Source organism: Cottoperca gobio, chromosome 13 (genome assembly GCF_900634415.1).
Source record: "Cottoperca gobio chromosome 13, fCotGob3.1, whole genome shotgun sequence".
NCBI lineage: Eukaryota > Metazoa > Chordata > Actinopteri > Perciformes > Bovichtidae > Cottoperca > Cottoperca gobio.
Window position 1 is genome coordinate 12,272,190 of NC_041367.1, and position 16,639 is coordinate 12,288,828.

General features: G+C 40.9%; 1 protein-coding gene across 2 annotated transcripts; it reads right to left on the bottom strand.

Annotated features, from left to right (window-relative positions):
* Window positions 1-98: 98 nt before the first annotated feature.
* itpkcb (inositol-trisphosphate 3-kinase Cb) lies at window positions 99-16,196 on the bottom strand. Of its 2 annotated transcripts, XM_029445723.1 has the most exons (8): window positions 15,819-16,196; window positions 12,728-14,007; window positions 4,628-4,727; window positions 3,977-4,190; window positions 3,336-3,540; window positions 2,656-2,757; window positions 2,198-2,269; window positions 99-2,044 (listed from the first exon to the last, which is right to left on the bottom strand). In XM_029445723.1, exons 2-8 carry the CDS (start codon window positions 12,878-12,880, stop codon window positions 1,835-1,837), a joined length of 1,056 nt encoding a protein of 351 aa, XP_029301583.1. In that variant the 5' UTR covers window positions 12,881-14,007; window positions 15,819-16,196; the 3' UTR covers window positions 99-1,834. The 2 variants fall into 2 exon arrangements, with proteins under 2 accessions (XP_029301583.1, XP_029301582.1); XM_029445722.1 differs by lacking the exons at window positions 12,728-14,007; window positions 15,819-16,196 and adding an exon at window positions 7,815-8,130.
* Window positions 16,197-16,639: the final 443 nt, after the last annotated feature.

Consider the following 16,639-nt stretch of genomic DNA (forward strand, 5'->3'; position numbering starts at 1 on the left):
TAAAATAAATATTCAAACAGTAAAATCAGTGCAAGTATACAAACGTGTATGTTTTGAGTTGTGTGTTTGGAGAAACGAACAACAAAAAAAACGAACTCTGAAGACTCTTATTTCCAGTTTATTGCAATCCATGACCTGGACAAAGCAGGGAATTCATTATAATGTTCACCAGTCTGCTTTGCGGCTAAAAATATGCTGCCTTTTTAAAAATACAAAATGTGGTTATGAATCCAGTTCTTACTTTTGCCATTTTACAAATATAGACACTTTGTGGGCAAAGAAATATAATACTTTGTAAACACTAGATTATTCATCTCTCCCAGTATGTTTTAGTATTCAGGAAATGGAAAAGCTAAACTCCTGAATTTAATTCCAATTTCATAATCAGATGTTTGCAGAGAACAAACCCGCCCTGTGCTGCCTGACACTGACGGGACTGTTGTGTTCTCCAACCTGCTGCGTTCCAGTCAAGATCAACAGATATGGTCACAAGCACTGACCGAATATCTAAACATAACAAAGTTGCTTTGTAAACTCTCCACATACAACAATTCAACCCCACAAACCTTGTGTTTCGTTTAGCCAAATGAGATTTACAGCAACGTCCTTGTGTTTGAAAGGGACATTTTTGTATTTGATTATGCGTCATCCGTTGAATCATTAGATACATTTGAAGATCACATGTAAGCTCACACATAAGTGAAACCTCACAAATGCCTAAACAGACTTCTCCGTTTAATCAGGTAATTCCAGTTTCATTCCACCCTTTGCACCACTGCTTTTCTGCACCACTCTTTTTAGATCTGAAGCAACACTGATCAGATAGAATGAAGTGATAACAACAAATTCATGTTATGAACTTCTAAATGTCTGGATCTGTAAACCCAGAACTTGACTGCTGCTTCCCATCTTAAGACACTCTGAGGCACCGCTTGATTTGTTCAATGGCTTTGTGAGGATCCATAGTGCAACAAACTCCAGACAAACATGGCTGCCAAGCTGCTTACTGCACAGTTAAATGAGATTTTAAAAAAGACTTTCACTGCATTATCATACAAAAATCAAACACATTTCTGCAAGAAGTTCAACTTTGGGATTATATTGTAAATCAGTTTACACTCGGGTGAACTCTTTGGAAGAAAAATAGCATGAGTCCACTGCACTGGAATGATCACACAGCTCTTTAAAAATGCGAGGCACAGAAATTGTACAAACAAGGTGAGGTTAAACCAAGGCCAAAAAAACATTAAATAAAGATTTATTTACACACTGAGTTAGTTAACACATGGTCTGACCAGTGTTTTAGTGTTGCTGTGTACTTATACATCATAACTGGTCCATGACACAATAAAACTCCTGTTACCCAGTGCTCCGTGTGAAAAGGTTTCATACCTCTGGATCAAGTTCATGGTTGTGAGAGTGCTGTGTGCAAACTCTAACCAACAGAGGGAGCTGCTGAGGGGGGGGGGGAGATGAGCAATGTGGAAAAAGTGACTGTCTGAGCTCCATGGATTCAGAGGACTGTACTCTCCATGTGACAAAAGTTACAATTCTCAATGCAATTCTTCCTCTTCCTATTAATGTTTGCCTCAACTCATCGCAGGTCATCTGTCCACAAGTTCCACAAATGGAGCATAATGCATGAAGTCGGCCTTTGGCATATTCCACTCTGCAATAGAAATCCTGCGCTTGTGTTCGTTCATCCTCTTCTTACACAGGAACAATAGGATAAAGAAACTTGGCGTGGGTCGTGAACACTAATCCTTTCTCCGTCAGTCTCTTCCACCATCGGGACATGGACCAATGTTTCATTGGAGTCTTCCGAGTGTCCCTCTCAAGGTGTCTGTGGGAGCATGCTGTTGAGGATGTCTACGAGGTTGTCCAGTCCCCACAGGTAGCCGTCCTCCCTGTTGCCCTCAACCCAGGGAGTCCTGTGGTCCAGGGTGCTAGGGACCGGCAGGGGAACAGTCTTCCCAAAGTCGATCATCCACACACGGGCCTTCCCTGAGGCGTCGTGCACAAACAGCAGAGAGCTGCCCACGACCTGCGATGGGAGGAACCGGTGAGACGGGTGAGTTTAGGAGTGTGAGCGATTCAATACAGAAGCTACCGGCGGGAGGATATCACAAAGCCTTCAACTCGAACAACAGGTTTGTTAAGAAATCAAGAAAGATGAGTGCGAGTCAGTGCGTCTCACCTCGTGTGACCTGAAGAAGTGCGACTGCTCAAGGACTGATCGGAGTTCCTCCAACCGCTGCAGGTAGAGTTTCTGAGAAAAGGAGAAGCATACAAGAGATGTAGGGCACCAGAAAAATGAACTACAAAGGATATGTTTTGTACTCATTTCCCACTTTAACTGCAAGTCCAAAAGCTAAACCTAACCCAGCCGGCTAACTTAGCTTAGCATAAAGACTGTAAACGGGGGAACAGCCTGACTGTCCAAAAGTCACAAAATCCACCTACCTCTACATATCAATAATTAACACATTATTATGTTTCATACATACAAAAACAGACTTGTATAACAAAAGTTTGTTGTGATGAGGGGGCATGTGCAGAACTATTTCTTGGCAAGGACCGGTTGCTAGGTAACCAGCGAAATGTTAAAAACATCTCAAAGAACGAGCAGTAACAGCAGCAGAACCGGTAACATACTAGAATCTGAGTGTTGCCAGCTACAAAGTCCTCCAGGGCCTGCATCACCTGCTCCCTGTGCTTCGTCTTCTTAAAGTTGGTGTTACAAGTTCCATCAGCCTTCTGTGGGGAAAAAGAAAACATAAGATATCTTGCTTTTGTTTTTCTTTATTGTTCATTTCTGACAAAAACTCAATTTGGTAATGCATGTTCTGATTCATTCCAGCTTCTGTTGTTACCTGCTGAGTATTCAGAGCAGCACTATCAATCAAGCACGTGTTATAATGTTGTGTTTTGCTGAGGATGCAATGGGAAATATACAAATATAAACGTCACTATCACAGCCTGTGTGCTAGCGCTTGTTCAAGTGGAAAATAAAGCCGCTGTTCTAAATACTGACAGCGTCATGAGATATTTCCATTTGTGTCTGGAGTTCATGTACGTCTACAGTTATTGCTGATAACTGATTACCAGTCCTGGCTTTATGTTTGAAAGAACAAACTGTCCTCTTTTACGGCTGCACATCGAGCCACAACCTTAACAAACTGTGTTTTCTATTTCCTCTCTGGTGTGTGTGGTCCAGACTGATAAATATTTACTCCCATTGATTGGTTTATGTTTTGTATAAACTATCTGTTTCCTCACTAGCACTGAGTACTACAGCCAGCTCACAGGGCTGCATGTCCAGGATGACTTCTGACCTTGATGCCTTCGATGCGGAAGCCAAGGGTGGCTGTGGAGCTGAGTGTCTCCCTCCACTGCATGTATCTGGGTTTGAGGACTCCCTGCTGGGCCCTCTCCTGCTCTGTGGGGGCCCCGGGGTCCACTGCCACCATCTTCTCATACATGTCCTTCCGCACACGTGGACGCTCTCTGGCTTTTAACAGCTCCTCCTCCAAGTAAGTCCTGAAACGTAAAGGGTTAATATTTAATAGTGTCACTTTCCTTCTCTTCGCTATTTTGAATCTGATTTTTTTGTTATGTATATTGTCATTTTTAGTGTTACTGAGCTCTTATTTTCAACCTGTGAGGCTTTTTGTTGAATACAAATACAGCCATTATTATCATATACAGTAAATGTGATAGAGAGGTATAATAACCGTAATAGTAAAAAATAAAAGAATAGAACAGAATAAAATGATACAATTTTAAATAAATTAAAACAAAATAGGTGATAGAATTGGTTTTAGTTAACTAGAGCAGCTCTCAGTTGAGGCTTATACATATAAACGTTCATTTTCAAGGCTCACTGTACGTATCTTGCAAAGGCATAAGATAAAACGTTTCTGCTATGAGGTTTGGAAAATGTTCGCCACACAATTTCACTTTTTCTCAATCTTACCTGGTGCCCATCTTACAGTCCATGATGGAGGGCGAGTCGAAGTCAGCCAGCAGGTCGTCCATCAGGTTGTAGTCCTGCTCGTCTCTCTGTACTACACCGTGATAACCCGGCACGTAGGGGCGCAGAGTGTCCATCATCAGCTTCTGTAGGCACTGCTGCTCACACTCACAGTACCGCTTCAACAAGCGTCCGTACTCCCCAGCCTGGAAGTTACCTTGGAGAAGGAGACAGACAGCAAGGAGACAAATATAAATATATATATATAAAAAATAAAATAATAATATATATAGAAATAAATATATATATAGAAAATAAATAAATGTATATAGAAAATAAATAATGAGTATATATAAAATAAAATATATATATAAAAATATAATAAATACATTTCTGCGATGAACTGCAATATTGCACTCAGGGATTTAGTTAAAAGAAAGGGTCAGTACGATACTGCACTTTAAAATGTAACTATCAATTATTTCCTTTTTTTTTTATTCAACAAGCAACAACTACTGAGTAAAATTGAGTATCTATTTTTTATCGTAAATAATATTTTTATTGTAATATTCAACAAAGTAATCGCATATTTTCCTTAAATTGTTCAGCCCTAGTAAATACTGAGTTATGCAAACTGTATATTTCAAAACATACCTGCGTGGCCAGCTAGCTGCACCCATGGGTAACGCTTCTTGAAGGACACGACGAAGGGGGACCAGTGAACCATGGTCTTTAGTTTCTGCCAGGACTTATTCTGAAAAAAGAAGAGCAACAAAAGTCGTTATCCTCTTGTTACAAAAAGGTGAAAATCGTCACACACAAGTGACAAATCCTACGCTCTGACTAATCAGTGTGAGGGTTTCTTTTCTTGCCACAACAAAGCGCTGAGCTGAACACAGGCAAGATAATGATTATTCATTAAAGGAACACACACGCACACGCACACACGCACGAACACACACATACGTAGACATTGGACAGAACCTCCCCTTTAGCAGCCAAGGCCAGGTGCACAACGTATGTGACAAAGCCCATTCATAAAACATTTACCAGAGCCACCACTGTGGTGTCGTAAAACAGAGCCTTACTGTCCGAAACTGTGTGTGTATAGTTATCTGCGTTGGGAAACACCAGAGCAAGGACAGTGTGTGAAGGAGGCTTTGACGTAAGTAATACGAGGAGAACATGCCTTCTATTGATTAGAACGTGTGTGTGGGAAATCACAACAAACGAACAGCCAGTTTAGGATGGATTAGTGTGTGTGTGTGTGTGTGTGTGTGTGTGTGTGTGTGTGTGTGTGTGTGCGTGTGTGTGTTTACATTAGTCATTACTGAGAGGCAAACACATTCTAATCCTTCTTACAATGTTTGTTTTTATGTGCTAAATGCAAATATATGTTTAATAAGTTCAAACGGGAACAGGAGAATGTGACAGAAGCAAAAAAGGGTTAATGTGAGTAATAAAAGGCAGGAACAAGAGGCTATAATAGTAAAGCTGATTGTTTTATAACTAAATAACTTCTGCCTGGCCTATCTCCGCCATGTTTACATGTCAGCCTATCTCTGCTGTTCTAACATGCATTCTTTCCACAGCTGCTCTGTTGAAACTCTGTCACAATAAAACACTCTCAATGCAACAGAAACAGCAGGGTCTGTGTTTACATTAGAAGAAGGAAAAAACAGGCTTCATTTCAATTTAAGAAGCGCTGTTTTTTTAACTCAACTATGAGTGATCGAGTCCTACAAGCTAAAGTAACTATTTAGTTGTGAATATTTTGTGTAATTGAGAAAAACTTATGGACTCGGGGATTCAAGGATCATTGATTATGCAACACAGGGTTGCACAACGAAATGCACTTGTAGCTTAGTCCATAATATTAAGATTTAATACGAGGTTTTCAGCAGCTTTAACCATTTTCCAATTTAGTTCTGTTGGTTCCTTATGATGGGAAACTGTGAACTGTGTTTGTACTTCGTCAGACAGCTGGTCAATGTCCGGATTTGGGAGCGACGCAGGAGGCAGAGTAACAAGAGTGAATACGAGACACACTTGCAATCCAATCAACAGATTAACTCCGACATAACCTCTGCCACAGTCAGGTCAAAGAATGGCGATGAAACAAGTGATTCAACTAACTCATGACCGAAGCATACTTCAGATAAATATGCTACATTTGCATGCGGGAGCCATGAAGGACTTGCAAATCTATCTGAAGTCTGCCAGTGACGTGACGCTGCCACGTTGTCTTACATCTAATTCATCCGTAATCAGCACCCAAATTGGGCTAAAATACAAACTACCATGTACTTTTTCTGATTTCTTGGAAGTGAATAGTTCCACCTGGATTTCAAAAGGCTATCTCCTCCACGATATTCCCTCTGCATTGCTGGGGAGTGTTTTGTTTATGTATACCTTTAGATCTAGATGTATTAAACTGCAACCATGACTTTGAACTCTTGAGAGGCTGTAAATACTCTTGAGAGGACAGCACATATCCTCTTTTCCATGTTTCCATTGCTTCAAGTTGACAGCTTAATGTGTTGCCTCCGTGGGGTCAAATGTATCCAACTAAAATTACCAGTCACAGCCTGAGCTAATGATGCTAATGGAGGTGATTAGATAAGAATATCCCAATAAATGATATGTAAAAAGCCTAGACTGTTCATTTCAAACCGAGCAAACTGTGCAACGTTATTGCCGTCTCATCCTGCCTCCCACACATCACAGCTTTTTAAACACTGAGGTCACTTTTCACCTCTCACAGTTCAATCTTCCCCAGCTTTCCCTCCGCTCTGTCTTTTATATAACTCACCAATGTATAACACAGAGGTCATTGCATCATTCCTTGTTTTATAAGCAGATAAATGTGCTGGAGTTATTTTTATTTTCCCACTTCCCACTCCTGCATTTTCTTAACTCCCATCCCCCTCTGATATCTGTCTGAAAATGTCTCTGATGTTCATCATGAAGCCACACACACACACACACACACACACACACACACACACACACTCTCTCTCTGGTTCATATGACACACCAATGGTCAAACTTGACCACTCTGACCAATTGTGTTCCTTCTTTCAACTTTCCAACACACATAATCCCCTTTACACACAAGATCAAGTAGGAAAGCAAGACCATATGTAATATGCGTCGGGGGAAAAATAAAGATTATCACTGAAGAATTTGAAGAATGTACAGCTATCTATTGATACATTTTTAATAAGTCATCTTTTGAACTATTAACATAGTAAATTGGCTAAACATAAATATACAGTGGGAACCTTTTTACATCCAAGTTACTTTTCATAGCTCTTCTTAACCTGTAACACATATCTTGGGCTAATTTTGGCTGATTTTTTCCCCCAGTGTTTGAAATTTAAAAGGCATTTACACAAACAACCACTTGATTGTATTTTATGGAGCAAATACCTTGAATTTGGTGGCACTTTTACCCTTTGCCCCTGATTATTACTGACACTAAGTGGGGTTGACACCTCTCAGTATAACACATTAGTTTTAGCAAGAATACATCAATGCAATCATTTTGACAAACACACGTAAGTGTTACAGCTGAAGCATGCTGATCAAGCCATTTGGCTTACTGGCTTCTTAAACCAGATATAATCAGTTACACAGCACTAACTGCATACTGTGTGCAAATGAACAATCACACAGTTTAACAGCAACGAGAGATAGGGACATCAGTCATGATTTGAATACCCAAACCTGTCCTGCGCATTTGGGTATGATCTACACTCATGATCTTTCCGAAGAAGCATGGCGTAAGAAAATGCACTTGTCAGTCAACGTGTCGCTGCTCTGGCTTTGTATTTCTTACCTGGCAGACAGAGCCGTAGTGGAGGAGGAGGCAGGCGCTGACACAAGCACACACAGCGCCAGAGACGAAGCGGGAACGCAGCCAGCACAAAATACTCCTCACCATCAGCACAGGGTCTCCACGAGACAGCACTACCAGGGCTGTGTGCCTCCCCGTCGGCCTGAGATCCTTCAAAATCATCTATGACCTTCTTTAACCAGGTCTGCATGTTAGCTCTGAGCTAATGCTCTCTTGTTCCAGGTATTCAGCTTCAGTCTGTAAACCCTTGCTGTAAACTGAAGCTTGCGTCACCTGGTAAATAATCCCCCTCTGTTATAAACTCGCTTTTTTTCCCACACAGACCCCCCCTTCTCCTTCTTTACAACCTCTTTTTGTAATCACAATTCCTCCTCTTGCAACATTGTGTGTCACCCCTCCCTTGCTCTCTAAACACTTTCTCAATGCATTTTCGAGCAAATCCACATCTTTTTCTACCGTCTGCCTGCTTGAACAAGTCCCCTTCATCCTCTCTCCCTGAATGTCTACACAATGAGCTGTCTTCTTCTCTTTCCCTTCAGACTCACCTTTGTTCTTCTCCTCTCTCTCTCTCTCATCTCCTAATCCCCACAGGATCTATCCTGAGCCCCATGCTGAGCCAATCTCCTGCCAGATTCATGGGGGTTGGGACAACAGGCCTTCGCATACCCTCCCAGTGCTCTCCTTTTGTCTGCATGATACATTCCTCAGTACTATGTAACCTGTGTGTGTGTGTGTGTGTGTGTGTGTGGAACCTGTCAGACGACTCATCAGCTACAGGAGGGACTACATGTGTGTACACGGAGGGTGGTTTCAGAGACTGTCAGAGCTCTTTGCTCAGAACTACTTCACTACTTTAAAACCACATCCCTTTCCCTCAACTCAAGGCTTCAGCTGATGGGACACTGAATAAGCAGAAGATGGCATGACTTCAAAAAACATATTCAGATGTGCATGTAGTGTATTTATGTTCTCTTCGCTTGTCTGTGTGTGTCCTCTCTAATGCAATGTTCCATTTAATGTGTATTAGTGCTGAATTAATTCATCATTAGCTCATGACTCATTAGCAATTTTGATAATAGAGTATTCGTTTGTCGTTAATCAAGGAAAATAAATATTATAAATTCTCCGATGTGAGGATTTACTGACATTCTCTCACTGCACCTTCAATATGTTTGGGTTTTGGACTGTTGGTCGGACAAATAAAGACATTTTATGATGTTACCGTGACCTCTCATGATAGTCATTTTCCATTTTTTTTCTCTATAATTTATTGATTAAATTATTAATAATGAACCGCATATTCGATTAAAATACATTTAAGTTGCAGCCCTAATGTTTATCATCATATGATTTGCTATTTTGTTGCATCAAGTATCTTCACAACGTCAACATTTAATGAGCGGAGACAAACGGCTCCGTTTTTAGCTCCGTGACCATTTATTTTTAGCATAACAAATGTGTTTTTAAATAGTTAAATAGCTTCAGAAGTTCCAATTTCCATAAAAAGAACACTTTGTTTATTTCACTGGACACAGACAATATAATGTCACCAGTGGTGGAAAGGTAACAACACTCCCTAAAGTTTAAGGAGTATTTCCACAACAAATCAGAGATAAATACTGTACTTCATTATATTATTTTAGTGTAATTTAAAAAGAAGTACATTTTGATAAGGTTACTTACAGACTTTTACTTAAATTGCATTTTGAATGCAGGACTTTGTCTTGTAATGGAGTATTTTTTACATGTGGCTGCTTTTACTTAAGTAAAGGATCTGAATATTTCTGAATACCACTGATATGCAGTGGTTGAGCAAGTATTCAGATCCTTTAATTATTGTTGATTTATATTGCCATGCTGTACAAATATAGTAGTCTTTGAAATGTTGATCCAAACAGCATGGAGTGTATTTCTTTCTTTCTTTCTTTGTATCATGGATGTTGTGTATAAGTGCTGTAGGAGTGATGTGTGGGACTTTGTATAATGGGTGCCACGGAAAACAAGTCTGCAATTGTGGCTCATGTGAATAAGCATGCATGAATAAGGATAATCATCATCATCATCATCATCATGTGTAGGCTACGCGATCAAAGTTTCAGTGTGTGTTTTGTCCACTTACGCTCATTTTCCTCTCATTTTCTGTTCCACTGTATGTCTCATGGGGTTTTGGGGTAAGAGGAGAGAAAGAGTGTCTCACAATGTTGATGGTAAATTATAAAATACGATGTGCATTGTTGGCTGAGCAGGCATTTGTAGGAATGTACATCTAATAACATTCAAACGTCAGGGACAGAGTAGATACTGTCTGTGTGAGAAAGAGAACGAGACAAGGAGAGAAAAAAAAGGACCATATATGGCAACGATGTTGCTTAGCAACCGGCTCTGCCTTCAGCCCAATTTTCCATGACACACGCTGACAAACTCTGAATGCAGCGCGGCATCGCTGTACGTGTGTGCGTCTGTCTGCATGTTTGAGCAAGTATCTGCTCACTTCAGCGAGGACAAAATGTAACTGGTTTGTCTGGGAGATCAGAGCGTGGCCAAAGCTTTTTAAAGCCAATAACAACAAACACACACACACACACACACACACACACACACACACACACACACACACACACACACACACACACACACACACACACACACACACACACACACACACACACACTCCTTCTGTTAATAAGCCTACTGTATGACGGACCACAAAGCTTTCCCCTCAGCTGCGAGAGGACAAAACATGGCCATTGAAACACAACAGGCCAGAGATGTCATGTTTGTTACAACAGCTCAAGAGCAACTCCTCAGGTTGCTCATTTCCTGCCTGTCAGTGTAATAGCCGGGAAACTGCTCTGTGTCCACTGACCTGCTGATTCAAATGATCATGACTGTTACTGGCAGCCGATCACTATGTTTGTCATGTGGAGAAATGTGACCATTAAAGACTCCCATGATTTGAATGAAAACTAGACACTCTGAAAGCGCAGACCTCCGCCAAGGCCAAATTCCATCTTGCAGTGTTAACGAAATAGAATAAATAATCCGCCCTGTGATTCAGATCCGCTCCAAATTTTACTGGGTTCTTCGTTATACCCTACCAGCAAGTTTCATGAAAATCCGTAGTTTTTCTGTAATCCTGCTGACAAACAAAGCTAACCCAAAACTTTACTTTCTGGGCGGAGGTATTGAAAGATGATCCAGGAGAGACATCAACAATGCTATAATGAGAGTTGGATTATTATTTATTTCATCAATTATACTGAAAAAACTGAAAAGTTCTCGTACTCTGACACTACAAAACAGGGGGGGGGGGGGGGTACATTATTATTTGAATATGGTAAAGACAGTAGCGGTAGAAAATGATAAACTTTCAAAACCATGCGTGAGCAGCATCACAAACTGTGTGGAGCTGAAACTATTGGCCGATCAATCAATCAGAAAGTATTACGTGACTATTTGGATAATCGATTATTTCAATAACTTTAAGCGTATGTGTATCGTATTTTGTTTTTGTATTTGGATGTTTGCGTTGACCTGAGCACGTTCACTTTGATACGCAATATAAATCCAAGAAACATAAAAGTTAAATGTCTTCAATTAGAGGCCTATTTCCATGAAACGAGACTGGAGTCACATTTTTCTCTGTGTCATGTCTCTCCCTCTGGAAATACAATATCAGACGAGTGAACCGTCTAATAAATATACGAGTACAACTCCTGCCAGGTTTCTACATTTTGAGCTGCGCAACATGAATGGCGTGCTGACAGTTGGATATGTACATGAACAAGCGTGCTTGGTGACGTGGCCTGAAGAGAAAACCTGGACATACAGGATTCACACGCTGCACAGGAGACAAGTGGAGACATCCTGTTTTTAAGACTCATTCCAAGCATTTCTTGGGGGGGGGAAGTGTCCCAATTTCCTATTACTCTGGGGCAGTACACTCACTTCTAGATTGCTGTGATAGCATCTTTGAACCGTAGTATGCTGAAGTGGCAGCTGTAATGGGGTGACAAATGATTCAAACATTCTTCCAGACAGTGTTTCTACGTCTGAGCTCAGCAAAGCCATATGATCATGAGCTATGGGACACAGACGTGGGGGTTGGAGATGAGAGGCAGTTTCCTCTTATTTGGTTAAAATTTGTTATGGTTGTGTTTCATTATCAGGGTGGTGCGAGTCCAACCGTGAATGCTTTGAACCACACATTAGGCAAACAAAAAGCTATAAAATGTTGTCACTGACATTTCCTCAGTCATTTAAAACAAAAAAGAGATCCGCATGAGACACATCACACAGTGCTGTCCTGACGGGCTGGGGCCTTGTTTTTGTAATTAGCACAACAGCACTTCAAGGACCATGTGAAATATACCTTAAAATAACAATATGACATAGTTTAAACAGCTTTTACGTATGCACTTCAGTCTGGCAATTTGACAGCAGTGTGACAAAGATGAAATCTCACAGCCTATGACAGTGCATGTCATAGTGCATGTGTAATTGAGGACAACAGCCGTGCAACAGTAAATAAGGAAATGCATGTGTGTCTTCATGGTCATAGGAGGTGTTGACAGCATGTGTCTGTATGCAGTGTGTGCATAAAATTGTACATGTTAACAATTTCTGTTACATTGTTTTTCTCAAACCAGTTATTTCCTAGCTGTACAGTCATGTTGCACCTGACACCATGATTTGCTCAGTTGAGGAATGGATCATGTCTGCCATGTCAATTGCTCTTTATTTGCATTTGTATTTGTTTTGCTAGCCAAAAGCAGTGAAACCTGTTCATGTTTTCCTGCAGTACAGCTGACAGTGATTTCTCATAGTTATTGAATGCACACACAATTTCAACCAAAGGGTTTGTTGTGGAAAAAAAACACTGAAGAGGCACTCACCCCTGTTCCATCGTCCGGGCTACACATAGACCGGGCTGGAGACAGACTGGACTCGATGTCGCTCCCGGTGAAGTCGTCCTCGGACTCCTCGAAGGACGAGGCAGAGGACAGGCCGATGGAGGAGGAGTTGGACAGCTTCCTCAGCGAGCGCATGAGCGCAGGGGATCCACCGCAGCCACTGTCCGAGCAGGGGGACTCATCATCCAGGTGAGGATCCAGACACGAGCCGGTCAGCAGGGTCGGTGACCCGTGAGGGCGGCTCGGACTGGGGTCTCTAGTTATGATGAGTTTTGGTATGGTTCCTGGGAAACTTTGGGGACCTTGAGGGGCCCGATCAGAGTCCTTTCGGCTCTCACTTTCCCCAACTAGTTTTGGGCCGACATGAAACTGTACTGCAGTCACTTTTGGTCATTTTATCCTCAGCGTGATCGTCCGGTATCAACAGCACACTATCCAAAGGTTGATCCGGGGACACGCTAGAGAAAGTCCGCTCAGTGTCTGGGTCAGAGGTGAGCAGCGGGGCTGAACTCAGACTAGTCCCCGTTAATTCAGACACAATAAGACCCTGGTTGTTTCCCCCCAGTGGCTGATCTTCCATGGCCCTCGTCGGGGGATCCGAGGCATCGTCCTCTCGCTCGGGTTTCGGCTCCTCGACTTCACCAGTCCGCTTTTCCAAACCTGACGCATCGGACGAGCTGGCCTCTCGGTTCACGGCGTGTTGGGTAGCTTCGGCATGATCATCGAGGCCGGGTTGCGTCTCAAAACACCCCGGGGATGCTCGGTGTTCCCCAACCGCCGACACAATCTCGTCCCTCGGCAACTTTCCTACTCTGTGATCGCAGCGCGTTGCTAGATCTCCGGCTCCGTTTCCGCAACCTAAATCCGCTTCAGTTTGGCTGGAGTCTCGCTTTCTCCTTCCCAGACACGATAACACTTTATTTTTCATCGGATTCCTGTTTAACTGATCGCTCCGTCGCTTCTCTCCGCTCCTAAATCTGCAGACACGGAGTCGCTGGGCTGTTTCGCCTGCTTTCCACTTCGCTCTGCCTTGGCTGGTGGTGCTGCTGTGCGATAGATCCGAGCGAGTTTGTCCCATCCTGCATGCCGTAGTAGTAACAGTGACCCAGACACACCCTCAGTGGTTTAATGTGAAAGTAGTTGAAACGACTTAAACTGTGACTCCTACAATGTACAGTATCCATGAGTCACACAATCCATTCACTAAATTGTGGAAATCCTAAATTGCTCCACCTCTTTTTTAGAAGTAGAAGTTTTTCAATCTGTGAGAGCAAACAGATGATGAGTAATTTAGTACACAAAGTAAGTGCATGAGCAATATCCTTCTATAACAGAAACACTCCCGTACCTTTTAAGTCCAATAATCAGTGTGATAATGTAATAACTAACGACACATAAAAGCCCCCGCTTATTCTTAATAACCACAGTAAACACTGGCTGGTATTAGTCGCAGTCTCAAGAATGACACTTAATCTGTTATTTATCAGTTCTGAAATTCTGATATTATTTCCTGGAGCACCAAAGAAAGTAAGAAGGGGAAAGTCAAATTATATAAACTTGCAGGGAGATAATTATTCACAGGAAAATATGACAGTATGAGTGATTTTGATATGCAAGTTGAGTGCAAAGAAATGGCATTGGTCAGAGTAATACTGCCCTCAGTGTGTCTGGACACTATGCTCTTGTTCAAGTACGCTTTTTGTATCACTTTGGCATTTTAATTGAGACTCCAATGGCTATGTGTAAAGTATTGTTTTGTAAAAAATAAAATGGAAAATGGAAAACTTTAAAAGGTGAGTGATAAATTCCTCTATGCTTACAGTAGTCACACATTCCAGCCCACTGATAGCTATTCACAAACTACCTGTTTTCACATTAACATTTTAGCTTTCCTCTTATTAAAGACATTAAGACACCTTTCATAATTTTACAAGACATAAAGTACGGCATTCTGAAAAATTCAAAGAATTTCACATGAGACGCAGTGAGCTGCTGAGAGAGATTTACTGTTACCCTGCTGTTAGGAAGGAATGCTCACAGAGAGGAAACAAGACAGGAAGGATAACAATGGAAAAAACTGCTCATGTTGAACCACACACACACACACACACACACACACACACGCACACACACACACAAACACACAAACAAGCACATTTGAGGACATTCTTGTGTAATCAAAATCATAAATAATTATACATGATGACTCACACGAACAGAAATGACTGACATTGAATGGATTACGCACACATCCACATACAGGGACGTGTACTTGTCACACCTTGGCAAACATATAAAACACTAAAATTGATTTAGGATTACATGACAGTTAAATCCACAAATCGCTCACACGCAGTGTCATCGTACACTCAGTGGCCAATTTAATAGGTTCACATGTACAGTCTAATGCAATTCCCCTGCCATAAATTCTTCCTTAGCGAAGTTTATAATGTTCAGTTTTTGTTGACATTGTCGGGAATGTGTAAAGTTAATAATCCAATTCAATATAGTGCAGTCCAGTACAACAACACCAGTAACTAGACTGACTGATTAAATAAAATATTAAATAAGTAAATAAATAAAACTGTATTACATGTTTAGCATCTAGATATATATAGCATATATATATATTTATTTTGTAATATTTAATTAGCACCTCTATGACCTCTCTCAAAGAAACTGAACAGTATAGGTGTCATAAAAGTAAACTTTATGGCAGAACAGTTGTATTGAAAAGTACTAGTACATTGTACAGGTGTACATAATAAAGTGGCCATCTATATATTTGGCATCTAATTGTGCAATTTCAAAGACACAATATGTGGCCACGATAGAAAACTTAGTCCTGGCTTTAAAGGAATTAACAGCCGGTCTAAGGGTAGGTTCAATACTTTTAGTGATTTGTTAGGCCAAGTGGCAATACAGAGACACGACTTCCTAAAGCTGACGTTAAACGGGCAAAATATATATATTTCAAACAAACTAGGTTTCTGTGATATAAAAGCAATAACAAGTGACTTTGGAGACACCTAAACTCACACTAAACATTGAAAAAATATTAGACAAAACTCACCAGACTGATCCTGAGTTTCTCCCCTGGTGATACTGGGGTAGTGTGAGAAGCATCTGTTAAAGGCTGACAGAGATGTGGAGGTTTATAACGCCCCAACAGAGTGTCTGCAGCTTGTGTGTGTGTGTGTGTGTGTGTGTGTGTGTGTGTGTGTGTGTGTGTGTGTACGTGCGTGCGTGTGCTTAGTGTAGTATGAGTATGCGGTTGAAGTGAAAGAGGAAACGCTCGTCAAAACAGGGTCAGGTCTAGCAATTTTTTAGGCTCTGATACTTTCAACCATTTTTTAAATTACTGATGTTAAAGCGAGAATATGTCCTTAAATACAATATTTAAAAAGTGACCAAAGCAATTACAAATGTAAATACCCAAATTACAATGCTATAGTTTTATATTATGTCTAACAAACGTTACAAAACAAAATCACGCGAGACTGGCATGTCAAGTGGTTTTAAAATTGGTGCCTTAAAATGCTCCCCGGAATTTCTAGTGCAAATGCAAATACTCAAACCTTTTTTCTATTGCATGTACTTTTTCTTCGTCCTTTATTTCTTATAATAAAGACATTTTCAAGGGTAAAAAAGGGAGCACATCATAAAGAAAATAAATGAAAAAGAGGAAACCAATTTTCTTAACGCTCGAGTAAATCTATTGCTGAGGGTCGGGTGGGGGGGGGATACAGATATATATAAACAATCAGTAAAAGATGTTACGATTTTAATTGCTTTTTGTTTTAGAACATTAAATATTACACTCCTTTGTGTTGTGCTTTTCAAAACACAGAAACGTAACATATATAAATGAGGAATTCAATTGTGAAATCAATA